The sequence below is a fragment of the Phoenix dactylifera genome, unplaced genomic scaffold (genome assembly GCF_009389715.1).
Source record: "Phoenix dactylifera cultivar Barhee BC4 unplaced genomic scaffold, palm_55x_up_171113_PBpolish2nd_filt_p 001757F, whole genome shotgun sequence".
Lineage (NCBI taxonomy): Eukaryota > Viridiplantae > Streptophyta > Magnoliopsida > Arecales > Arecaceae > Phoenix > Phoenix dactylifera.
In genome coordinates, this window is record NW_024069055.1 from 50,179 (window position 1) to 72,992 (window position 22,814).

At 38.7% G+C, this 22,814-nt stretch overlaps 1 protein-coding gene, 1 long non-coding RNA gene and 1 pseudogene across 2 annotated transcripts; 2 read left to right on the forward strand and 1 right to left on the reverse strand.

Annotated features, from left to right (window-relative positions):
• Positions 1-201: 201 nt before the first annotated feature.
• On the forward strand, positions 202-2,887 carry LOC120109043. Its single transcript, XR_005510106.1, has 3 exons — positions 202-280; positions 1,708-1,839; positions 2,802-2,887. It is a non-coding gene; the product is annotated as an uncharacterized LOC120109043 (long non-coding RNA).
• A 5,947-nt stretch (positions 2,888-8,834) lies between these two features.
• On the forward strand, positions 8,835-12,078 carry LOC103701702 (annotated as a pseudogene).
• An 8,519-nt stretch (positions 12,079-20,597) lies between these two features.
• Positions 20,598-22,626, reverse strand: LOC120109044 (probable receptor-like serine/threonine-protein kinase At5g57670). Its single transcript, XM_039122783.1, is given in 8 exon segments — positions 20,598-20,729; positions 21,331-21,480; positions 21,563-21,600; positions 21,603-21,697; positions 21,960-21,981; positions 21,984-22,038; positions 22,129-22,286; positions 22,363-22,626. Coding segments are annotated over 8 exon segments (891 nt in total). The 5' UTR covers positions 22,613-22,626; the 3' UTR covers positions 20,598-20,606.
• Between the last annotated feature and the right edge of the window lie 188 nt (positions 22,627-22,814).

Here is a 22,814-nt window from a genome sequence, read left to right on the forward strand (position 1 = left end):
AGAAGATGGGAAAGGTTTAGGCTGTGGGATTCTCCCATCAGCTTTTACTTATTATGTTTTAACTCAAAATCATTCTTTAAAAAAAAACTGTCTAATCTAATATATAGGTTTTGACTTTGTAGTATGAATATAGTGTATAAAATATAAACTTTATATTGTGCAGGTATATCAGGATGGATCAAGATAGGTTAAGAAAAGCAATTCCAATTCCAGCCTAATATTCCATCGGGCCTAAGAAACCAGGCCGAACCCAGGCAGGGCACAGATCGAGTAGGGCCAGGTGAGTCGAGCTAGATTTGCTCAAGTCCAGTTTGTACTGACGTTTTGAAAACTCGATTTTGGTACCAGTTTATCTAGGTGTGTGAAGTTTCACTATTAGTAGTTTCGATGATTTTTAGAGTCTCACTCCAAGTTTTAGAATCCGGTGAAAAAAGATCTAGAAAACATTCAAAAAAGAAAAATGAATGAAACCATGAAAATTTTTATACAACAATTTAGAATATTTTGTGTTAAATTTGGTTCTTTATTGGAGTTGTATGTATAATTTTAGGCTGAAGTTTAATATTGCATATGAGTAAAATTAAGTACATGGATATCTAGTCATGGATTATGTAAGCATGTATGTATGTGTAGATAGCTTATGTTTATGTGTGTGTTAGTCACTCTTTAAGCTTCAATTCCCAAATTCATCTTAAAACTCACATGTATAGTGAGTTTGTGCATTTTTCTCATATTCTTGAGTTTGTCGCTATTTAGTAAATTGCATGCATTTGTAGAATGTCTTCTGTCTAGTTGTTCACACTATAAAGTATTGCAATAAGTGTTTACCAAAAAATTCTTTGCCTATGAAGGTTTAATTTTATTATCTATCTCTTCTAACTAAAGAAAGAGACAGAAAAACCGTTAAATTGATTACTTACAGCCTGTGTACTTAAAATAAATAGAGACCTTTGATATCATTGTAACATAAAATAAAACGTACAAAAAAGCATCTATGCGCGGGTTTGGGCATGTTTCAGCTGAAACCACTGAAATTGGGCCAATTTTGCGCTGATACTGACCGAAACTACTGAATTGACTGAACTCAAAATCAGGTGTTAATTTTGATTTGTTTCGGCCAAAACAGATTAGGTTTCAACTGAAACTGGAAATCGTTGGTAGGAAATCAATGTAAATATCTTGTCATCATCATCATGGCTGTCTCTTTTCTGAAATCTATATTTAACTTTCTATTTTGTGCATCCTTTATAAGCAGTTATCTCATATGAGCGTGATAATCTTTCTTGGTGGCTGGTTGTCTGCTCCAATTTTTTTTTTTCCTCTATTTTTTTTGTTGCTTGGCCGAGTGGATGTTCCCTTCAGTATCCGAGTCAATATTTCATCTTGCTGTCTCTTGTGAATGCAGTAAGCTGGCTCTTTCTCTGGCAAGTTTTTACACCTCTGATATACTTGATGCTTTTTGCTTTCTTTGCTTGCCGTGTTCATACTTTATATTATAAGTTGTTCAAGGCTGCTATCTATATTTTTTTTTAACCATGGCTATTTATTGTTGGTAATAAGGATAAAATGCCTCTAGGTCTTCTAGCTATTTGGTCATGGCCTACCTTATTGCCCATGTTGGTTGCTCATGTCGCATGTCATTCACTTGCAGAAAATCTTAACATCTTGATCTGTCTCAGTGGTATAGTTATTTGTCTTCCTGTGCAGGATCTCCCTGGCGCACTTGATGATGCTGCAGTAACCGAATCCCTGGAACTTCATAAGATAAAAAACCGGCAGTGGGCCATCTTTAAAACTTCAGCTATAAAAGGAGAAGGGCTATTTGGAGGGCTTAGATTGGTAAGCTTAATTGACCATTTCAGTTTTCATCTAAATAATGAAGAGATGATAGCGTTTGCTCACTTAAGCTATGCCCTTCTGTGATCTGGTAATTTGTTTTCCTGTTCTAGAAAATATGATTGAAGAAATCAAAATTCAACATCACTAGTAAAGAGAAACTAAGTGCTATAGATTCTTGAAAAGAATCAAAAGGTAAACTTTCATAGACGAGCCTGACTAGTTTTATTCAATGATACCGGCCATGCCTTTCTGCTTAGCAGATGCAACCTTTATGACAATTTAATGGTGGCTAACATGGTCCAGCAAGAAGATCTAAGACATTAGTCGGCTTGTTATGGCCTTAGTATGACAGAACAACCTTATCTGATTTAGCTTTTCGTGGAATACTTGGATTTTCATATTCATTATGTTTATCTGGCTTCCACTCTGTCCTTAACTATGTGCTGACCATAAAACTACCTTCTCAGAACGAGTGCAGTGGTTTTGAACTTCATTAGTTTTTGTGTAGAAGGTGAAGAAATTAGTGCACAAGAACTAATATGCAGATGGCAAAGTAGAATAGATCAAGTGCAGTAACAAACATTGCTGTATGTTGATATTCATGTTTTGCAACTTGTGGTGAAAAACTATATGGCAAGTTACATGAATCGGTATTTATTCCATAGATGATTGATCTCAACAAACTCCATATAACATTTAATTTTTTATCCAGCATTCTTCTTCCATCTTATCTATCTGTTTGGATTTTCCAAGTGTGCAAGTCGTAAGATCTTTATCCCTTCTGATGATTTGATGGTTGAAACTCTTCAAACATTCACCAAAGCACATTCTCTTCCAGGGTGTTAAGTAGATATGGTTATTTTTTTCCACATAGGGATGCTCTAGTGAAAGTTGATTTAGAAACAAGATGGAAATTTCATGACATGCTGAAGCTTAGCGGGAAGTAATGTTCATTGGTGCAGGCTCAGTAACACTCTCAAGTCCGGAGGCTAATTTGTGGTGCAAGGGTGTACGTCTCTCTCAAGCCCAAAAGTGAGGCTGGATAGAAATTATAAATCTTGTGAAAGGACGCAAGAAGATGATCTTGGTTCTTCATGCCATGATGGAAAATCTCGCTGAGATGTCTTATAACCAATGCTTTTTCTCACACATGTTTGCTTGTACCAATGGTGGTTGAGTTGGAATATATGTCATTGGGACGCTAAGGACTTTCAGCAGCTGTAGAATGGGAGCAATTATTGTCTGAGGGTATAAAATTGTTTTACAGGATTGCCATTGATCATCGATTATTAATGTTCTACTTATCTATGGATTAGACAAATAACAGTGATTCCATTTTTAATTAGTGTTTCCAAACATTCGTTGTTGATGAGAGAAAACCTTATCAGGTACATATTGCCATTTCAGAAAGGTTTGTTAGTGCATTGAGGCTTTGCCACGACAGGGATATGAAATGAAAAATAAAAAATGCCTAATCATCACAAAACGGGCATCCTGGTGATGAATTTTAAGTTGAACTTTATTTCATCGAAGAGGGCTTGCATGCATGCGAAACTCTTTTTTGGCATAAATAAATTAATTAAAAAATAATAAAAATAGTAAAAAATAAAAAATAAACTATTAAAAGATTGGAAAAGCAAAAAATGTAAAATATAAAAAATACAAATTAATTTTATTATATATGATATTTATATCATAGGAATGAGAGAGTTTTTTTTTTTTCATAATTTTGTTGGGTACTGTGGGACAACGTCTCAACCAAAATCTGAGCCCCTGGAACTGTCAGCAAGAAGAAGCAAAGAAAGACGAGGACGTAGAGGAAGTAGCAAAGAAGGTAGATTTAATAGCTCAAGTGTCTTGGAGCATATGATTAGATCAAATGCCATGACTAGGTACTGAGATAATCCAATGGATCTCAGTGGCCCTTTTACAACCATATCCTGCTGAAAGCAAACCGGTTAGCTGATCATTACTGATCATTCATAAGCAGCTCTTGATTCTACTGGTGGAACAGAGGAAGAAGCAAAAAATTTTTGAAGCATCAAAGTATCACCGAGCCAGAGTTGCCCCAGTTCCTGGCATGAGTGGGCATTATTATCATCTTGAGCCAGCACTAATATATATCCTACGATTGAATTAACACAAAAAATGTGCATTAGAACTCAATAAACAAACCTTTTAAAGGTTTCTAATTTTTGAGAAAGAGAATCTACAACATTAACTAATTAAAAAAAAATCTCAGAGTAATGGGTCGAATCAGGCAGGTCAATGGTGGGTTGAACCGGACGAGTCAATAGCGGGAACTTTGGTACGAAACGTGCCTTTCTCCTCGCCCCCTAAAAAAACCTGCCTCTCTTACACGGGAGGAGAGACTGCAAACACGGAGCTAAAAGAAAGATTTTGTTTCAGAAGGCCCTACATATGTTCCGGGTAAGCAGCCATTGTCACACCTCGAATTTACTACAACATAACTATGAACAGTGAAAACTTTATTGTGAGGTCCAACTTCAGCATGCAAACTAGTTGAAATGGTTCCCCACAAACTATTTTGAGTGCAAAATCTTGTAATTCTACCGTCAAGCTCTTCTTTTCTGAGTTAATATATCATACGTAATACCATGCTCCTAATATAGTCTTAGAATTAATTTAAGATTTCTGGAATAATGTTGTACGGATATATTTGCAGGAAATTTATTATTACTATATTAAAAAAAAGTCATATTAATTTATTTAGTTCTTCTATCACAAATGGCTCATTTTGCACTTCAGTAAACAATTAAGCTTCCATCACCACATTGATGCATATGGGGTAAGCGCGTGTTCGAAAATGTTCGTATGAATATTTACAAGAGCTACTCTAGAACAGTCCAATAAAATTCAAAGCAAGTTTTTTTATTTGGTGAAAATAACAAGTTTAGTAATTAAATGAAACTTTTTTGCAAGATTTCCTTGATTAAAACATAATTAAGATGAAATTTTTTTCTCGAAAAGTAAGATAGGAAACAAAAAGGATTCATCATTTGATAGGAAAATAACTTCTTGCTTGAATATGTAGCTAGGTATCAAATTTACCCATGATTGATGCATTTTAATTACCCTAAACTAATATATGTTAGGTAATTTTATATTTTTGGCTGCCAGAATGTTGAGTGTTGCTGAACAACTAATCTTAATCAAGAAAAAAAGTGACACCAAATATGTATATAAATTTGTTAAAAATTATGGTTCATTAAAATTGTGTTTCTGAACAACTATCTTTAACCAACGTCCACTTTTTATCAAATAGCTGCATATTTCTAAAAGCCAAAATATTGGATCTTGCATGATACCTCTAGTGTTGCAACCAAATCAGCAAATCCTTTGCCTAAACATTATTTTTTTAAAAAAAATTCTAGGTGGTCTTTGATGGAATAAAACTTAATCCTATCTTTATTACCCTGACATTCTTAGTTTTTATCGACATAGTTAGGGCTGGAAATACGCTCAAATGGTCCAAGGCTCAATGGGCCAAACCAGCTCCGGGTCAAGCCTTGGGCCAAGCCCATGATTGTCTAAGCCAAGTTTGGGCCTAAAAATAGAGTCCAAATAAATTTCAAGCTAGGCTCGGTCCGATGCTTGGCACAGCTAGAGCCAACTTAAATTATGAGCTCCAAAATAAACCCGATCCTAACCCAAATTCATTATTGAGATTTTCTGCAATGAGTCTTTCGAGTTGCCCTTGAGTATTTTGGATCAACTCATCAACCAGGCCAAAAATTCTGAATTAATCGGGTCAATTCGAGTTGGGCCCGACCTTTCAACTAAATGAGCTTATTCAATCCAAATCCAATTGGGGTTCAGGCAAGGACCTGGAAAGAAACTTTCAGTCTAAACCCACTTCTAGGCTTGAAAAACAATTTAAATCAAGGTCAGGTAGGCTTGTGGCCCTGTCCACTTCCAACTCTCTAGGCATTGTCGCGCAACCTCATCATCTAAAGCAAACTTATGGATGCTTCTTTGATACTCAAATAAGAAAATTTCTTGCATATATCTAAGATGTGATAACTCCTATATAAATACATGATCTCCCGTGTATATTACTATTTATAGCCAAACATATATCTTCCCTTTTTATTGTTAATCACTCCAATACCTAAGCTTCAGCTAGATATATCTGAGATATCTTCAATATCTGTTCCAAAGTTAGTTGCATGTCTGCATCTGCATGCAGCGCGGGCTATGACGTCGATGCCAAGGCACGCAAGGATCGCAAAAGCGGTCCTCCTCCTTTTTGGACCAACCAAGATTACACGTGGCGACCGTCGAGGGGAACTGCATCGAAGTCTCTTGCAGTTGGCTATGTATTGGATGGGGTTCCGCGTGGTAAGGCCAGGCCGTCGGGTAGGCGACATTGAGGGCATGATGGGGATCTGGTCGCTCGTCGTCCTCATCTTTCGACTTTTAGTGCGTCTGATGGTGACGTGGCCAAAAGCCAACCCAACTTGCCTTTTTGATGTTCGAAACGCCCACCAATCACCGGCTCACCGTCCCCCAAATTTTCATTTTCCAGGGCGTTATTTGCTCGACCTAACACGCCCGCCTAATCCCATGAAAGGGATATAAATCACGCAAAGTAAATCTGGCATCACCGTCAGAACCAGATAACAAATGATAGTATTAATTATAAAAGGAAGAGAGGCATCGAGCCTTCTCCCATATCTCCAATTGAAAAAAAAAAAGCATCAACCGCATGGCTAATCTCGGGAAATTCGAGTACAAAATTTATCCTACGTATAAGAGATTGCGAAGGGGAAAGTTATAATATAGTTGCTTCAAAGGACTATCCTCTTCCATATCCCTCAAGAAGTTCCCAATCTAGAAAGTTGTACCTGAATCTCGACTAAGTCGGAAGTCAAACTTTACTTCGGTGTTGGCCAAATTCCTAGATCGACCCAATCGAATAGTAAGAAAGAGCCGCATGTCTTCCATCCAAGTCTGTTTAAAAGCAGTTAAATGCTTATTAAGAGCATGGCTACGGTCTCAAAGACGGTTGCGCCAACTCGGCCATTACTATGCAAGAGAATAATTATCACCACGTGAATAACATCGAATTCATTAAGAAGCAATTAATACATGCCTCATTAATTTCAGTGACGGACATGAACCCCATTCTATACAAAAGGATGATAAGGGAACCTCAAGGCATGTTCTTTCATCAATTCTCGCTTGTAAACTTCTCACAAACTTTCTCTATTTTCTTAGAATCCTGACTAAATTAAGCATCGAACCTTCTTTTCTATTTTCAAGTTAGCTAGGTATCATTCTGTTCGAGATTAAGTTCATTTGCCACCAATTGTCTCCACCAACTCTCCAGCTCAACTTCCAAGCTTGGAGCCTAGATATCAATCTCAACTCTTCAATTCGGTCGTTGACCAACCTCAACTCTTTATTTGGATTCTCGAGGCAACAAATCAATATTACATATGGATAGAAATTTGAGTATCTAATTAATATCAATAATTGTATTCATATTAATTTAAAAAATGGATAAATATCGATTTGTATATGAATATTGAATTTCATTTATAATTTTATTTAATTTTATATATTACTCATAAAATTTTTAAAAAATAAATAACCACATTAACATGTTTTCAACTTGATTTATCTTCACTTAGTAATTTTTTTTTATTCTACGATCATAAAGTTTAATTATGTAACTTATATATGTATTTATATCTGTACTTTTAACATCTCATTTATATTCGTATCCATTTAAAATAAATATGGATATGGATTTTTGCATCTTACTAACATCTGTATCTTTATTTATCTAATAAAACAAATATGAATATGGATATATTGGTATTCGATCCATATGTGATCCAATTTCAACTCTATTGAAAACAAACCAATTTCCATCTCTCTATTTTTTTGGTACATAAACTTACTCTACTTGTATACTTCATATATATAAATATATGATTAGATGACTAACAAAATCTTTGGTTTTCATCAACAAAAAAGAAAAAAAAAACAGGATCTTTGGTGATTACATTGGAGATTAGGAATCGAGTTTTATCCTTTTGGGTTGAGAGGAGTTTAGAAACAGCAAAATTGAGTTGCCCCCTGCGCCATTGCGCAACAGTAAAATGATGTGAAGTGGCGGGTAAAGAATGGCTGAATTTTGTATGAAAAAGGACAATATGTATCATCGAAAAATTTAAGAAACGAAAATACTTCACGCGCATGTCCTAAAATGAAAACTTCGGACTCATAAACTTTACGAAATAAACAAATATTCAATACGGTATCCACATATCAATGCATCTACTAAAACTTTGATCGGTCCTTTTACTCTAGATTTAGAACCAAATGCAAACTTTAAAGTAATATTTTGATTCGGATAAGGGCATGCTGACTCAAACCTGCAACTGTTTTCATAAAGACGCTGCCAGGAGTTCTAAAATTTTAGTCATTATTATATTGTAATATCTTGACAATTAGCAAAATATGGGATTCTTGTTACTTTGTTGATAAGAGCTTTGGAAGAAAAAAAATAGAAAAATAGAAAAATCACCATACTGAAAGAGCGGTAGTGCACGAGCAACTGGGAACTTACAAGTCGGCCTTTATCTTTTTTTTTTTTTTTTAATGCGTTTGAGATCTCTGGGTCCGTACATTAAGATCTCTATAAGGAAAGCAACCTCTCGGTTACCCTTTCACCCACCGGCGGGAGCTACATGGCCTTTTGCGGGCCCACCATCCCAGCCACTTGCTAGGCGTCCAGCACCCAGAGTCATCAGATCGCGATCCAGGGTCTCATGACTACTCTGGCGGTCGTTCCCTAAAGAGAGCTACGAGAAGGCCATACCGGGGCGATAATCCTAATGCCCAAAGGCCACCGATAAGGCGATGATCTGGGGTACCCCTTCTGCTCTTTAGCACCCAGATATGTTTTCGTATACTGGGTACTCCCATCCCCTGATTTCCTGAAGGTGAACTTCGATGGTAGTATGGCAGCTGATGGGAGAGGCGGAGGTGTAGACTTCGTCATTCGAGATCATGATGCCAGGCTAGTGGCGTTGGGGGGTCAGCGGATCTTCGATGCGTCGGTTGTGTGTGCTGAGCTCCGAGCCGCCTGGGAGGGCATATCTTATGCGAGACGGACACTTGGTGCAGACGAGATCATTCTTGAGGGCGACTCGGCCACTGTGATTGATTGGGTCATGGGCCGAGGTCGTGCAGGTGAGGGTAGACCGCTGCTTCTGAACATTCGCAGACTTCTGCAGACGTGTAAAACCCATCAGGCTACACACGTCTATAGGGAAGCGAATTGTGCAGCTGATTGGGTTGCTTCCTATGCAGCTCAACATTTTGGAGATTTTATTTTGAGGGAGTCCGACACAATGCCGGAGTCTCTTTTAGCTTTATTTGTTTTAGATTTTGTAGGCCGTATCCATACTCGTAGGGTGTGAGGCGAGGTTGTACCAAAAAAAAAAAAAAAAAAAAAAAAAAAAAAAAAAAAAAAAAAAAAGAAGAAGAAGAAGAAGAAGAAGAAGAAGAAGAAGAAAGAAGAGCAGGAAACCTAGAGGGATCATGGGATGTCCATAATACTGCATGGTCCCCAGCTGCCGTGGAGATCCTTTTCACACCCCGAACCACCTTACATGTTCGCCTCTGCCTCCCTCCTTTCCTGCATCCCGGCAATTTGCTCCTGCCTGGAAGCACGATGACTACGGATTCCATAGCATCGTTCCATCCAAACAACCTTTCTCCACCCGACGCGTGTCCAGTAAACGCGAATTCCCCTAAGGTCGATGACACGTGGTTATCGATGGTTGAAGTCTAGGCCGTGCTTTGATTCGCGATAAGGAGCTTATATGATGACGGCAGCCAAGTCGTCATGAGATTATCGAAAGCACGGTTTTGCCCCTCATCGCGTCGCATCACCAAGGGCAAGTGCCTGCAGTCATCCGTCGGGCGTGGGCCTTAATTTTGCGAGTCGGCAAAAGCCACAAAAGTCCAAGCGATCGATGTCATGGACTCATGGTCCTCCTCCGTGACACGGCAAAGCTTAAAGCTGATAGGCTCACGCTAAAAAGTAAGCCAACCAAAATATGAGGAGACGATATTGCCCCCACTTATCTCCAACATATCTCTGTCCCAAGTGCCCAACCTTCTAAAGCTGCTGACACCGGCATCGGCAGGGAGGGGCAATTTCGACATTCTGACCGATAAGGGGTCATCCCTCGGTACCGGAAGGGATTGGAGTTGCCTATCCTCGTGATTAATCCTCCACACCCGGTTACGGTCAGATATAAAACAATCGCCGTTAAAATGTTGCAGCCGTTAATAATAAGAGTATATATTGGATTATGGACAAGCAATTCTATAAAAAAAAAATTTATATATGTGTATATAAATAACTTGCCAATGGCGTAGTTATTTTACCGCAATAAACCGCTGTCTTATTTCGGCTTCAAGGACAGTTTAAACGGAATCACCGGCCGCGAGGGAGCGACAGTGGTAAGAAGCTGGGTCCCACCGGCGTGGGACAGCGCCACGTCAAGAATACTAATTTTCTATGCCTGAGGCCCCAACGGCCCGACCCTATCTTCCCATGGTCCCATGTCGGCACAGACCAACGGCAGCTACGATAGCAGAGATCCGCCAATTCCCTAAAATAGTACTAAAAATCATTTTACATGGCCGCCGACCCTCCACGTGGTCCCATGAGGCCCCACCCCCACCCACCCCCTCCTTCCCCTCCAAGAAGATAGAAGCTCTCCCCAATAGAACTCCCCCACCTCAGGAGAAACAAAAGCTAATCACAGAAGGAAGAGAGAGAGAGAGAGAGAGAGAGAGTACTGGTGAAGTCAAGAAGAGGGCTAGAGAGAGAGCAAGAGATGGCAAGCGAGTTGGAAGGAGCGAAGCGAGGAGGGGTTTTGGGGGCTTGCGGCAAGGAGGTGCGACTCGTGCAAGGGGTCGCCGGCGCTGCTGTTCTGCCGGGCGGACACGGCGTACCTTGCGGCACGTGCGATGCGCGCGTGCACGGGGCGAACAAGCTGGCGTCGCGGCACGAGCGGGTGTGGATGTGTGGGGGTCTGCGAGCAGGCGCCGGCCAGCGTCACGTGCAAGGCGGACGCCGCCGCACTCTGCGTCACCTGCGACGCCGACATCCACTCCGCCAACCTCCTCGCCCGCCGCCACGAGCGCGTCCCCGTCGTCCCCTTCCTCGAACCCCGCCGCCTCCGCCCTCGAGTCCGCTGGCGGCGGCGAGGGGTTCCTCTTCAAGGGCGTCGACGAGTGCGACCGAGGAGGAGAACGAGGCGGAGGAAGCGGAGGCCGCGTCGTGGCTCCTACGAAGTCCTACTCCCCCGAACCCTAATCCCAAAGGGGGATGCTGGAGGCGCCGGAGCTGAAAACGGCCGACTACTTCTTCTCAGATGTGGATCCGTACCTGGATCTGGAATACGGCTCCTCCATGGACTCCCGATTCCAGCAGACGACAGCGTCGTCCCCGTTCAGGCCAAGGCCGTCGTATGCCCGCCGCCTCCGCCCCTCCTCGCGCCGGACGGTGGCGTGGATCTCGATTTCACCCGATCCAGGCCCTCCTACAGTTCCTACACCGCCCATTCCCTGAGCCACAGCGTAAGAACCCTCATAAAAAACCCCAGATCAAGATAATTTTGGAATTAATTCGCGATTCTCTTGCCTGTTTCTCAAATTCTTGAAATCGAAGCAGGTGTCCTCGTCGGAGGTGGGGGTGGTGCCGGAAGGTGTCTGCGGCGGCGGCGGCGGGGGCGCAATGGCGGACGTGACTGACCCCTACGGTGGCGGGGGGAGGTCGGGGAATCCGGCGGCGCAGCTGGACCGGGAGGCGCGGGTGATGAGGTACCGAGAGAAGCGGAAGAACCGGCGGTTCGAGAAGACGATCCGGTACGCGTCGCGGAAGGGCCTACGCGGAGACCGCGGCCAAGGATCAAGGGGCGGTTCGCCAAGCGAACGGAGATCGAGGCGGAGGTCGACCGTATCTACTCCCACCGCCGCCGAGGCGGCGCTCCATGGTGGATAAACGGTTACGGCGTCGTGCTGTCCTTCTGATGGGGCCCTGTTGTGAGATTTATTGATGTTTTTGGCTTTTATGTACTCTTTCCCCTTCTCCCTCCTGTCTCGCTCTTTGATGTATATTATTATTGCGTTTTTAATGGCCTTGTTTTTGAATGGCGAGAAAAAATAAGTGTTCTCGGTTTGGAAGATCGAGCAGCTTATCCGGGGCGGTGGCGACTTTTTCCTTGTCCTCACTGCCTTTTTACCCTTTTTTTTTTTAGATCAATTCTTGGCATCTTTTTGGCTTTTGAGATGCCATGCTGCAAGGCTACTGGTAGTTGGTTTTCTTCTCCTCTCTTTGATCTCTGCAGCGATGGGTATACGGAGGTGAACATGGACGTGGCAAGCGGCGCTTTAGGAGTCGTGTCCGCGCATGATGCTGTCTCCGTTATCCAGGATACGCTGGAACGTGATCATGGATCGACACGAATCTAAGGGGCTGCCGCATCAGCTGCGAGTGTGCAGCGGAGAATATGATGAAGGGAATGGATTCTTGAAGGAAGAGAACGAGGAGCAAGTTTTATGGTTTGAGTTTCTGGTATGCCACTTACGTCTAGTTAATTAACCTTTCTTTTTTTTTTTGGAATGTAAGATGGGAGGCAAGCCTGAAAACAGTAAACAAAGACTAGGTACATCAACTAGGAAGGCTAGATCTATGATCTATCCATGCCCAAGTAAACAAGGATTCGTTCCAAATCAGGTTGCAGCCTGGTCAGCAGCTGAGATGAAAAAAATCATCTTCTGATGCTTCGGCAGCCATTCAATCTATCTTCAGCCTGGGTGCCATGGCGTAGCAAAGTGTTGTTCTAAAACGCCCTATATGGACTTCTTGCACTGGATAATGTCCTTAAACAAGGGAATGTTCCTGAATCTACTAAATAATATAGCTAGCCCAAGCCTGGATGAGCGCCGCGCCCAATTATTTGTACCTCCGTGTGAAGGGCCTCCCATGCACCCACAAGTTCAGCAAAGAAACCTAGCAAGGGAGCGAGGGCTTACCAGTTACCACCCGCAGTAACAAGATGGCCATAACAGTCTCTGATAGTAAAAATACGAATCTGATGCATTGTCTCCAACGGAATCATCAAAATTAACTTTTAACATTCCGAGAGGTGGGGGTAGTAGGAAACGAGTCTAGTAACCAGTGGGCTTGAAGAAGTTTAATTCCCTGGTCTAATAGTGGAGGAATACATGATAAGAAGTTTGATTAGCTAAATTTTAACGAGTCTCATCTCATCTAAAAAATGATTTACTACCACTAGACTGATAAACTATCGCAGAAAAGTTGTCATGAGAAATTGACTTAGCAATTTTATTTTTGCGACTATAGCATGAGAACATTAGTGAGTTTGTCAACAGAAATGGGTGGAAAATATTTACCCACCTGGGAGATGGATAAGTTGATTTTCTATCAACTGGATAAAAATGGCCCTATTTTTTATTTCTAAAATATTTCTCTTAATATATCCAACAAATTCTAACCTCTCATTTGCTCTCTTCATCCGTGATGAACTCGAAGCCTAGCAGCACCGCTGCAATCCCCCAGCCAATTTCCAGAAAAAAGTTTGGTTAAAATCTGGCGAGGCTTTCATGTTTTCTTAATTAAAATCTCCTTTCTCTTTCTTTTACTCGGTGAGTTCTATATTTTTTTCTCTCTAGCAATTATGGGTATTCTCAACCTATGTTTCTCAAGATTACATTTCTCATTGTTTTGGGGTATTAAAATTTTCCATTTTTTTTATTTTTTCTCAAATTTGATTATGCAAATCTAATATTGATCTCCAAATTTGTTGTTGCAGTTCATTCTTTGGGTCATGTAATTTCTTTTCTTCTGATTTTTTTGGTGATCAAAATTTAGTTATATCAATTTGGTCTTTTGGTTAATGTATTCCATATTATTGCCTCTCATGCAGCATTAATACAGATCTCTGAAATAGTTTGAAGGTGACTAAGTTCGAGGGCTCGCTCAAACCAGTATTCTCATCTTGAACTTGATTGCTTCAATTTCACTTTTTTTATCCTTGTTTTTCTGGTAAAACTAATAGGGAGCCCCATTGAAATTCCAAGCAATTTTTTTCCTCTTACCATGTTTAATTGAATGCATTTTTGACTGTTATGTCATGCCCTTATATCATCTAGCCCCCTGTATTTTTGTATGGGCCGAAAGCTAGTTTGGTACGAAGAAATTGGACTTCAATCACAAAAGGCAATACATGATACGTATACAATTGGGACTAGGAGCATAAAGGGTATTACAGAAAAGAAGGATAGATTTGAGCAACTTATCCATAAAGTTATAATGGAAAAGAATATAGGTAATATATTCTTGAGCCAATTTCCAATGCATAAAAAATATGGATAAATTATTTTTACATCTGAGTATTGCTTAGATTTTAGAAAAATATAAATTCTTGGATAATTTATCGTGCCTTCTTAATGTTAGTGTGGTCCCTCCTCATGTGGGACTCATCTCATTTGAAATTTAAAAAAATAGGATAAGAAGAAACCAATGACTTGGGTGAGGTAATCGCAGAGAAACCAGGAAGCCTAGGGCTCTACGGAAAATGGGAAGAGAAAATAAATAGAGAAGAAGAGAAAGAAAAGGTGTTGCTTTGTCGGATGATCGGAAGATTAATTGTATCCAAATTTGGCTGAAATTTTAAATATGTTGTTTCTGGCATTGAGAAGCTAGAGATGGAAACAGTTTGGATCTTTTAAAAGCCTTCTTGATTATTTCAAGCATCAATACTTGGTGAGATTCATCCTCTATTTTGTTGTTTATTGTTTAAATCCACATTATTGGTGAAGAATATTCTTGTTTTGAAAGCCAAGATTAAAACTTTTTGATATTTATGCAGCCTCTAGTTGAACTAGAGAAGATCTATTGTACTTCCATTATTCTAAATAGTAAATTTTTTTGGCTGGACTAGGTTTCGTGGTTTTTTCCTTCACATTAGAAGAGTTTTACACATTAAAAAAAATATGTTGTCTCTTGTTTCTGCATTGCTTGATCATTTTGCTTGTTAATTGCTTAGTAGAGATTGCAGAGATTATTATTGCTTGGTAAGTGATATCCTATTTAAATTATACAAAAAGGAAAAGAAGTTTGTGCCATCATTATTTTTTGATTGTATTTTTCCAACTAAATAATATCAGAGCCAAGTTGTTAGTGGCAGTATGGTTAAACTCACATCTTCCAATTATTCAATTTGGAAGCTTCGAATTGATGATTTACTATTTTGCAAAGATTTGTATGATTCTATTGAAGGAGATAGTGACAAAACTAAATAACAAAAACTCGGCAAGAGTGGGAGAAAATGAATAGAAAGACGATTGGATTAATTAGGGAGTGGATAGATGATAGTATTTTTCATCATGTTATGAAGACTAATACACATAGTTTATGAAAGAAATTAGAGAATTTCTATGAGTGAAAGACTGCACAGAATAAGGCAGTCAAAATAAGAAAACTTGTAAATATGAAATATAAGAAGGAAAGTTCGGTGGCTAAGCTTTGAGTAGATTTCAGGATATCGTAAATCAGCTAAATACTATGAAAATGATGCTAAATAATGACGTTGCAAGTATTGTTGGTGCTTAGTTTCTTGCCCGATAGTTGGAAAACTATAGTTGGTATCACTTAGTAATTCAGCTTCCTAATGATGTGGTAACATTGAAAATGGTAAAAGATAATATGCTTAATGGGGAGACTAGAAGAAGAAAACATGATGTGACTTACAAAAAGGCGAGGGAGGAGTAAAACTAGAATCTTGCAAATTCTAACATCATAATAAGTCAAGAAAATGTCCAAATTTATAAAGAAAAAATCAAATATTTTTTATTGTGGCAAGCCAGGGGCATATGAAAAGAAAGTGCAAAATTTTAAAAGAGAACAATCAAGAGATAGAGGTGAAAGAAAAAAATACAACAGTTGCATCTGATAGTGATGTCGGTATTATTTGTGACGATACCTGTGTAAACCTTACATGTCAGAATTGTACTTGGGTTGTTGACTCGGGTGTCTCTTTTTTATGTACTTTTCCAATGGAATTTCTTCACATCCTAGTGGTGATTTTGGCAGTGTTAGAATGGATAAAATAGAGTAACTAAGATTATGGGCATAGGAGATGTCTGCTTGGAAACTGGCATTATGTGTCAACTATTGCTAAAAAATATGAGGCATGTCCTTGATATCTGCCTCCACTTGATCTCTATTGGAGTACTTGATGATGAAAGTTACCACAAACCACTTCGGTGAAGCAAAAATGGAAGCTTACCAAAGATTCTCTAATAATAGCAAGAGAAAAAAAAATCAAGCATACTTTACATGATGCAAGCAAAATTGTGCAAGAGAGAGGTGAATGCAGTTGAAGACTCTTATATTAAATTATGACTTAAGCAGCTTTGACACATGAGTGAGAAGGGACTTAATATTTTGGCTAAAAAGAAACTTCTTTCTATAAAAGATATACCCCTAAAGACTTATAGTGATTGTTTCGCAAGTAAACAATATAGAGCTGCATTTCATAAATCTCCTTCATATAGAAAATCACATATTTTGGATTTAATTCACACCAATGTTTGCACTATGGATGCTAGAACTCTTGGTGGTGCTTTATATTTTGTTACTTTTATTGATGATCATTCTAGAAAAGTATGGACTTTTGCTTTATAATTTAAAGACCAGGTGCTCAATGTATTCAAACATTTTTATGCTAGTGTTGAAAGAGAAATGGAAAGACAACTGAAGTAATTCAAGCAGATAATGATGGTGAATACGCGGTCCATTAGAGAAATATTATTGAGATCATGGCATCAGGCTTGAGAAAACCGTTCCTAAAACACCTCAATATAATAGAGTTGCTGAGAGAATGAACCACACTATTTGTGAAAGAATTCAGTGTATGCTCTCTCATGGCTAAATTGCCTAAATTCTTTTATGGCGAAGTAATGAGAACTGCAGTGAATTTGATCAACTTTCTCCTTCAGTTTCTCTTAAAGGATGCACCAAAAAGGGTGTGGATTGGGAAAGATGTGTCATATGATCACTTGAGAGTATTTGGCTGCAGGGCATTTATTCACATTCCTAAAGATGGGAGATCCGAGCTTAATGACAAGTCTAGACAGTTTATCTTAATGGGTTATGCACATGAAGAGTTTGATTACATATTATAGGATCCAGTTGATAAGAAAGTCATCATAAGCAGAGATATTGTGTTTCTAGAAAACCAGACTATTGAAAAATTTGGAAAGGTTGAGAAGTCGAAGTCTATCACTAAAAAATTGTTGATCTGGGTCGAGTGCCTCCAACCATGATGAATAATGACAATAGAAAAGATGTGCAGGAAGATGATGGTAACACAGTTGATGAGCCCACACCTGATAATGATGTGCCGGATAAGCATGTTAAGCAAACCTCTCTAGAATCACTAGTTGAGCCTCAGTTGAGAAGATCTACTAGGGAGCACCGACCTTTCCAAAGATATTCTTCTCATGAGTATGCGATGATCGCTGATAGGGGAGAACTAGAATGTTACTAAGAGGCTATAAATCATGAAGAAAAGAGAGTGATTAAAAGCTATTTAAGAGGAGGTAAAATTCTTGCATAAGAACTGCACATTTGAGTTGATGGAACTACCTAAAGGTAAGAAAGCACTCAAGAATAAATGGTGTTCAAATTGAAGACTAAAACGAAGAGCTCACATCCAAGGTACAAGGCACGGTTGGTTGCGAAAGGTTTTGGTCAAAAAAAAAAGGTATTAACTTTGAAGAAATTTTCTCACTTGTGATCAAGGTGTCTTCAATCCGAGTTATTCTTGGTTTATCTGCAAGCATGAATTTGGAGATTGCGCAAGTTTATGTAAAATCTGCTTTCCTCCATGGTGACTTGGAGGAGAAAATTTACATGGATTCACCAAAAGAATTCATAGTTAAAGGCAAAGAGCATCTCATGTATAGATTAAAAAAAGTCTGTATGGGCTCAAGCAGGCACCTCGGCAATGGCATAAAAAGTTTAATTCATTTATGATAGACCATGGGTATAGTAAACCGCTTCTAATCATTGTGTATTTATAGAGAGATTCTCTGATAAAAATTTATTATTCTCTTACTTTACGTGTATGACATATTGATTGTTAGCCATAATGCTAAGAAGATTTAAAGCTTGAAAAGAGAGTTAAGCAAGTTCTTTGCCATGAAGTACTTTGTCAGATAAACAAATTCTTGGTATGAGAATTACTCATGATAGAAAGAATGGAAAGCTTTGGTTATCTCAAAAGAGATATATCGAAAAGTGTTAGAAAGGTTCAGCATGAGCAAGTCCAAACCAATTTGCTCTCCACTTGCAGGTTACTTCAAGTAAAGTTTCAAGCAGTGTCCTACATGTCAGAAAGATAAAGAAGAACTAAAGAAGATTCCTTATGCATCCATAGTTGGTAGTTTGATGTACGCCATGGTTTGCACAAGGGTGGATATTGCTCATGCAGTTGGTGTTGTAAGTTAGTTTTTTTCTAATCCTGGTAAAAAATATTGGGCAACTGTTAAATAAATTCTCAGATATCTTAAAGGCACTTCTAGAGTCTATTTATATTTTGGTAATGATAAACTTGTGTTGGATGGGTACACAGATATAGATATGGCTGGTGATATAGATTCTAGAAAGTCCACATCATAGTACTTGATGACTTGTTCAAGGGGAGCAATGTCATGGCAATCTAAGCTACAAAAATGTGTTGCTTTGTCCACTACAGAGGCTGAGTATATTGTAGTTACAGAAGCTTGCAAAGAACTTTTGTGGATGAAAAAATTTCTACAAGAGTTGAGCCAAAAAAAAGAGAAATATATATTTTATTGTGACGGTCAAAATGCCTTCCATCTCTCAAAGAATCTAACTTTTCATTCGAGATCCAAGCACCTTGATGTGAAATATCATTGGGTTCAAGATGCTTTGGAGATGAAGTTACTGTATCTTGGAAAAATCCATAGTGATGATAATGGGTCATATATGATGACCAAAATCTTGTCTGTAAGAAAAATTATTGCTTGTAGAAAGAAAACGGGCTTGGTGGAACCCCCACATGAGTCGGGAGGGAAGATTTATTGGTGTGGTCCGTCCTCGTTTGGAACCCGCCTCATATGAAATTTAAAAAAAAAAGGATAAGAAGGAAATGTCAGGTTGGGTGAGGTAACCCCAAAGTAATTGGAGAGTCCGAGGCTCAACGAAAAATGAAAAAGAAAAAAGAAATATAAAGAAAAAGAAAAGAAAGAAAAGGTGATGCTTTGTCGGATGATTGGATGGGTGATTTTATCTAGATTTGGCTGAAATTTCAGTATGTTATTTCTGGTATTGAGAGCTACATATTGAACGGTTTGAATCTTTAAAAAGTCTTTTCTATTAATTATTTCAAGTATCAACACTTGATGAGATCTATTCTTTATTTTGTTGTTTATTATTGAAATGCATCTTAATGGTGAAGAATATTTTTGTTGTGAAAGTCAAGATTAAATTTTGTTGATAATTGTGCATCTTCTAATTAAACTAGAAAGAATCTATTGTAATTCTATTATGCTAAATAATGAAAGTTTTTGGCTGGATTAGATCTCGTGGTTTTTATTCTTTGCATAGAAGGGTCTTTCACGTTAAAAAAATTTTATTGTCTCTTATTTTTGGATTGCTTGATTATTTTGCTTGTTGATTGCTTGAGTAAATTGTAAAAATTATCATTCCTCGATAAGTGACATCCTATTTAATTACACAAAGAGGAAAAAGAAGTTTGTGGCATGGTTATTTTTCGTATTTTCCGAACACCCAAGAACAAGCCCTAAGAGATAGGTCTACTTCATACTTAAAACAATCATTTTAATTCTTACAGCATGGAAACTATTTAAGGTGCGATTAGTGTAGGTATGGATGCTGCAAGATTGGGATCGAGAGTGGCTGAGACTATGCAGTTAGTTGAGTGTTAGCATGCATCTGATTTTACTATTAAGGTTAGGACTGCGCACCGAGTTGGTTTACCACCAGCTTTCTAATACGTAAGAGTATGACTACTTGGTTTAATATAGCCTTTCCGTGGTTTTTTTGGTGGCACCATTGTTCATGCGTTAACCTCTCTTGAGATAGTTGCGGTGAATTTTCAAGCATTTTGAAATGTAAGGGGGGTGATGGCTGTGATTTGTGATGCTCGATGAAATTCTATCAGCCTCAAAAGCTACAGCGTATTCTTTCTGCCCATCTCCTATTTTCTTTTCCAATCTTTTCTCCATGCCGCACTTTCAGGTTTGTAATGCAGCTTCTGTCGTTGCACCAATTTCTCTTATCATTGTTTTGGATTAGACAATGCGACATAAAGTTGGAGAGTCTTGGTTTGCTTCTTTGATCGTGCCAAATTTATTCCTTATATAGTTTCAATTACCTGAGATCAAACATATTTTTAGCCACCTCCAAAATGGGACATGTATCTGCAATTCTCTTCAAGTCTTTTTTTATCACAAAATCATATAACATGGCATTGAAACAGAGAGAAATCAAAACCTTGACATCCATGCCTATCACAATAAATTACAAAGACCAAATAACTTCATCATGGTTCTCATAGTTATCAGTCAATCATATTCTAAACCAGTGCAAAAAACGAAAACAACTCTAGACCTACCAATATTTTGTGGAGAGATGGCTAGTAGGGATAGCAGAAGTCTGAACCCAAACTCCAATCATCCATTTCATCGATCTGGCTTTCGGGCATCCTCCAGCTTTCTATTACTTTGGAGTCATCGCAGTCTGTTAGGAGCTGTAATACCTGAATGCAAGACTCAAATTAAGTTCTTTATATTTATACTTGAAAACGATCTGTCTGCAAAGAAGAAGAATTTTTATACCTTCTGCATATTATAAGTCTTAAAAGAATGCATTTCGAGGAATAAAGCAGTCCAAGGCCCCTTGGTTTGTGTTTAATATTCTTATAATGTTAAGCAGCTATTCCGTTTATTTTAGACAGACAACATATACTCAAATAATCTAATATTTCAGGTTTTCACATAAATTTCTGCTGAATTTATAGCTTCAATACTAATTTGTATTAGTTAAGGAATCTAAACTCCTAAGATGATGAAAAGAAGTAAATTATCGTTGAAAAAAATCTCATATTACAATTAATACAGGATGATTTTCTCATCATTAAAAAAAAAAAATCAGTCCCAATAATGTTGAACCAAGTTGGTTTTATTCTAATTGAATGGTAAGTCTAACAAGATTTTATCACCGCTTCATATCAAAAAAAAAGAAAAAATGGATTTTATCACCACTGGAGGGGAGAGGATTTTTTACAGCAAGAAGACATTAACACACTTCTTTTGGGCTTTGTTTTCTAAATAAGAATTTTCAACAAGCTTGGGATTTACCTCACTGATGGATGGACGCCAGATAGATGTCTGTCTCACACAGCAGGAGGCAGTGAGCACTAATTTCTGCAACTGATCCGGGTCATATTTACCTTCGAGCTTTGGGTCAGCCAGTTCAGCTATTCTCCCAGTGTCTATAAGTGGCTTGGCCTGGACAATGCTAAATTTTATGAGTAAGAGAGCAATCAGTTGACTTAAGACTGGACGCGTGTTTTTTTTTTAGCTTATTTACCCAAAGGAGCAGGCTCTGCTTTGATGAATCCACAGGCTCCTGCCAGTAACAATCTCCAATAACAGAACCCCAAAGGCAAAAACATCAATCTTCTCATCAACAATCCCATGCATGAAGTACTCTGGCGCCAAATACCTGCTCACGTTTCAGAAGCATGCTTCAATTTAGGAATGTCCTATAGATCTTTATACTAGTCTTTATTACATTAACTAAGCTCATAGTCTAATGGACTTAGAGAGGCTTTAGATGAAGATTTAGTGATGTCACTGCTCATTGTTTGAGGTTTGTTTGAAAGAGCTGTCTTTGATGTTTCAGTGAGTCGTTAGAGGCTGTCATCAGAGCTTTCCCATTCTGTATCTCATGAACTTGTTCAATGCAAAGACTAGCAATTATTTACCCAAAAGTGCCCTCTATTGGATGACACAGTGATGAGTCCATTGTTTTGGAAGCCATTTTGCCAGTCCAAAATCTGAAATCTGTAAGAAGAAATACCCAATCAAGCCAAGAAATCCATATATACACAGGTACCCTGCTAATTCTAAATCAGACTGAACTCAATCCTTCACCTGGGGTTCAAAGTCTGGCCCAAGGAGAACATTGGAAGCCTTTATATCACGGTGAATGATTCTCCGCCTGCAGCATTTGTGAAGGTAGTGCAGACCTCTAGCAATCCCCATGGCTATCTTATATCTCACCGACCACGCGAGGAACTTGCCATTTTTACCTGAAAGCATGTTACAAAATCTGCATGTACCTCAACTTCGACGAGCAAACAAAAGAGAAAATGGGTGAATCCTCACCATGCAAAGCTGATGCCAAGCTTCCATTAGCAGCAAAATCGAAGATCAGATGAAGTCCATTCTCAATGCAGCAGCCTATCAGGGAGGCTGTGTTTGGATGGCATACATGCCCAATTATGCCTAGTTCTGTAAGGAATTCCTTCTCTTTTTGCTCACTGGTGTTGCCTCTAGCCAATCTCTTCACTGCTACAGCTTGGCCGTCATGGAGGTTTCCTTTGAATACTTCCGCATATCCTCCTTTACCGACCATATTGTCTGATTTCCAAAAAAAAAAAATCCACAAAATATGAATAACACCATGATCATCCAAACAAATTAACCACCTTGTATTTTTTTCCCTTGTACTTCAAAGAGATGTAGATTGAAATCGGTGCCAAATATACACAATTGAGCAGAGTAGGATTATATTAACATAGATTAATGTACTGAAATGGAGGTGGATCTCTTTTTTT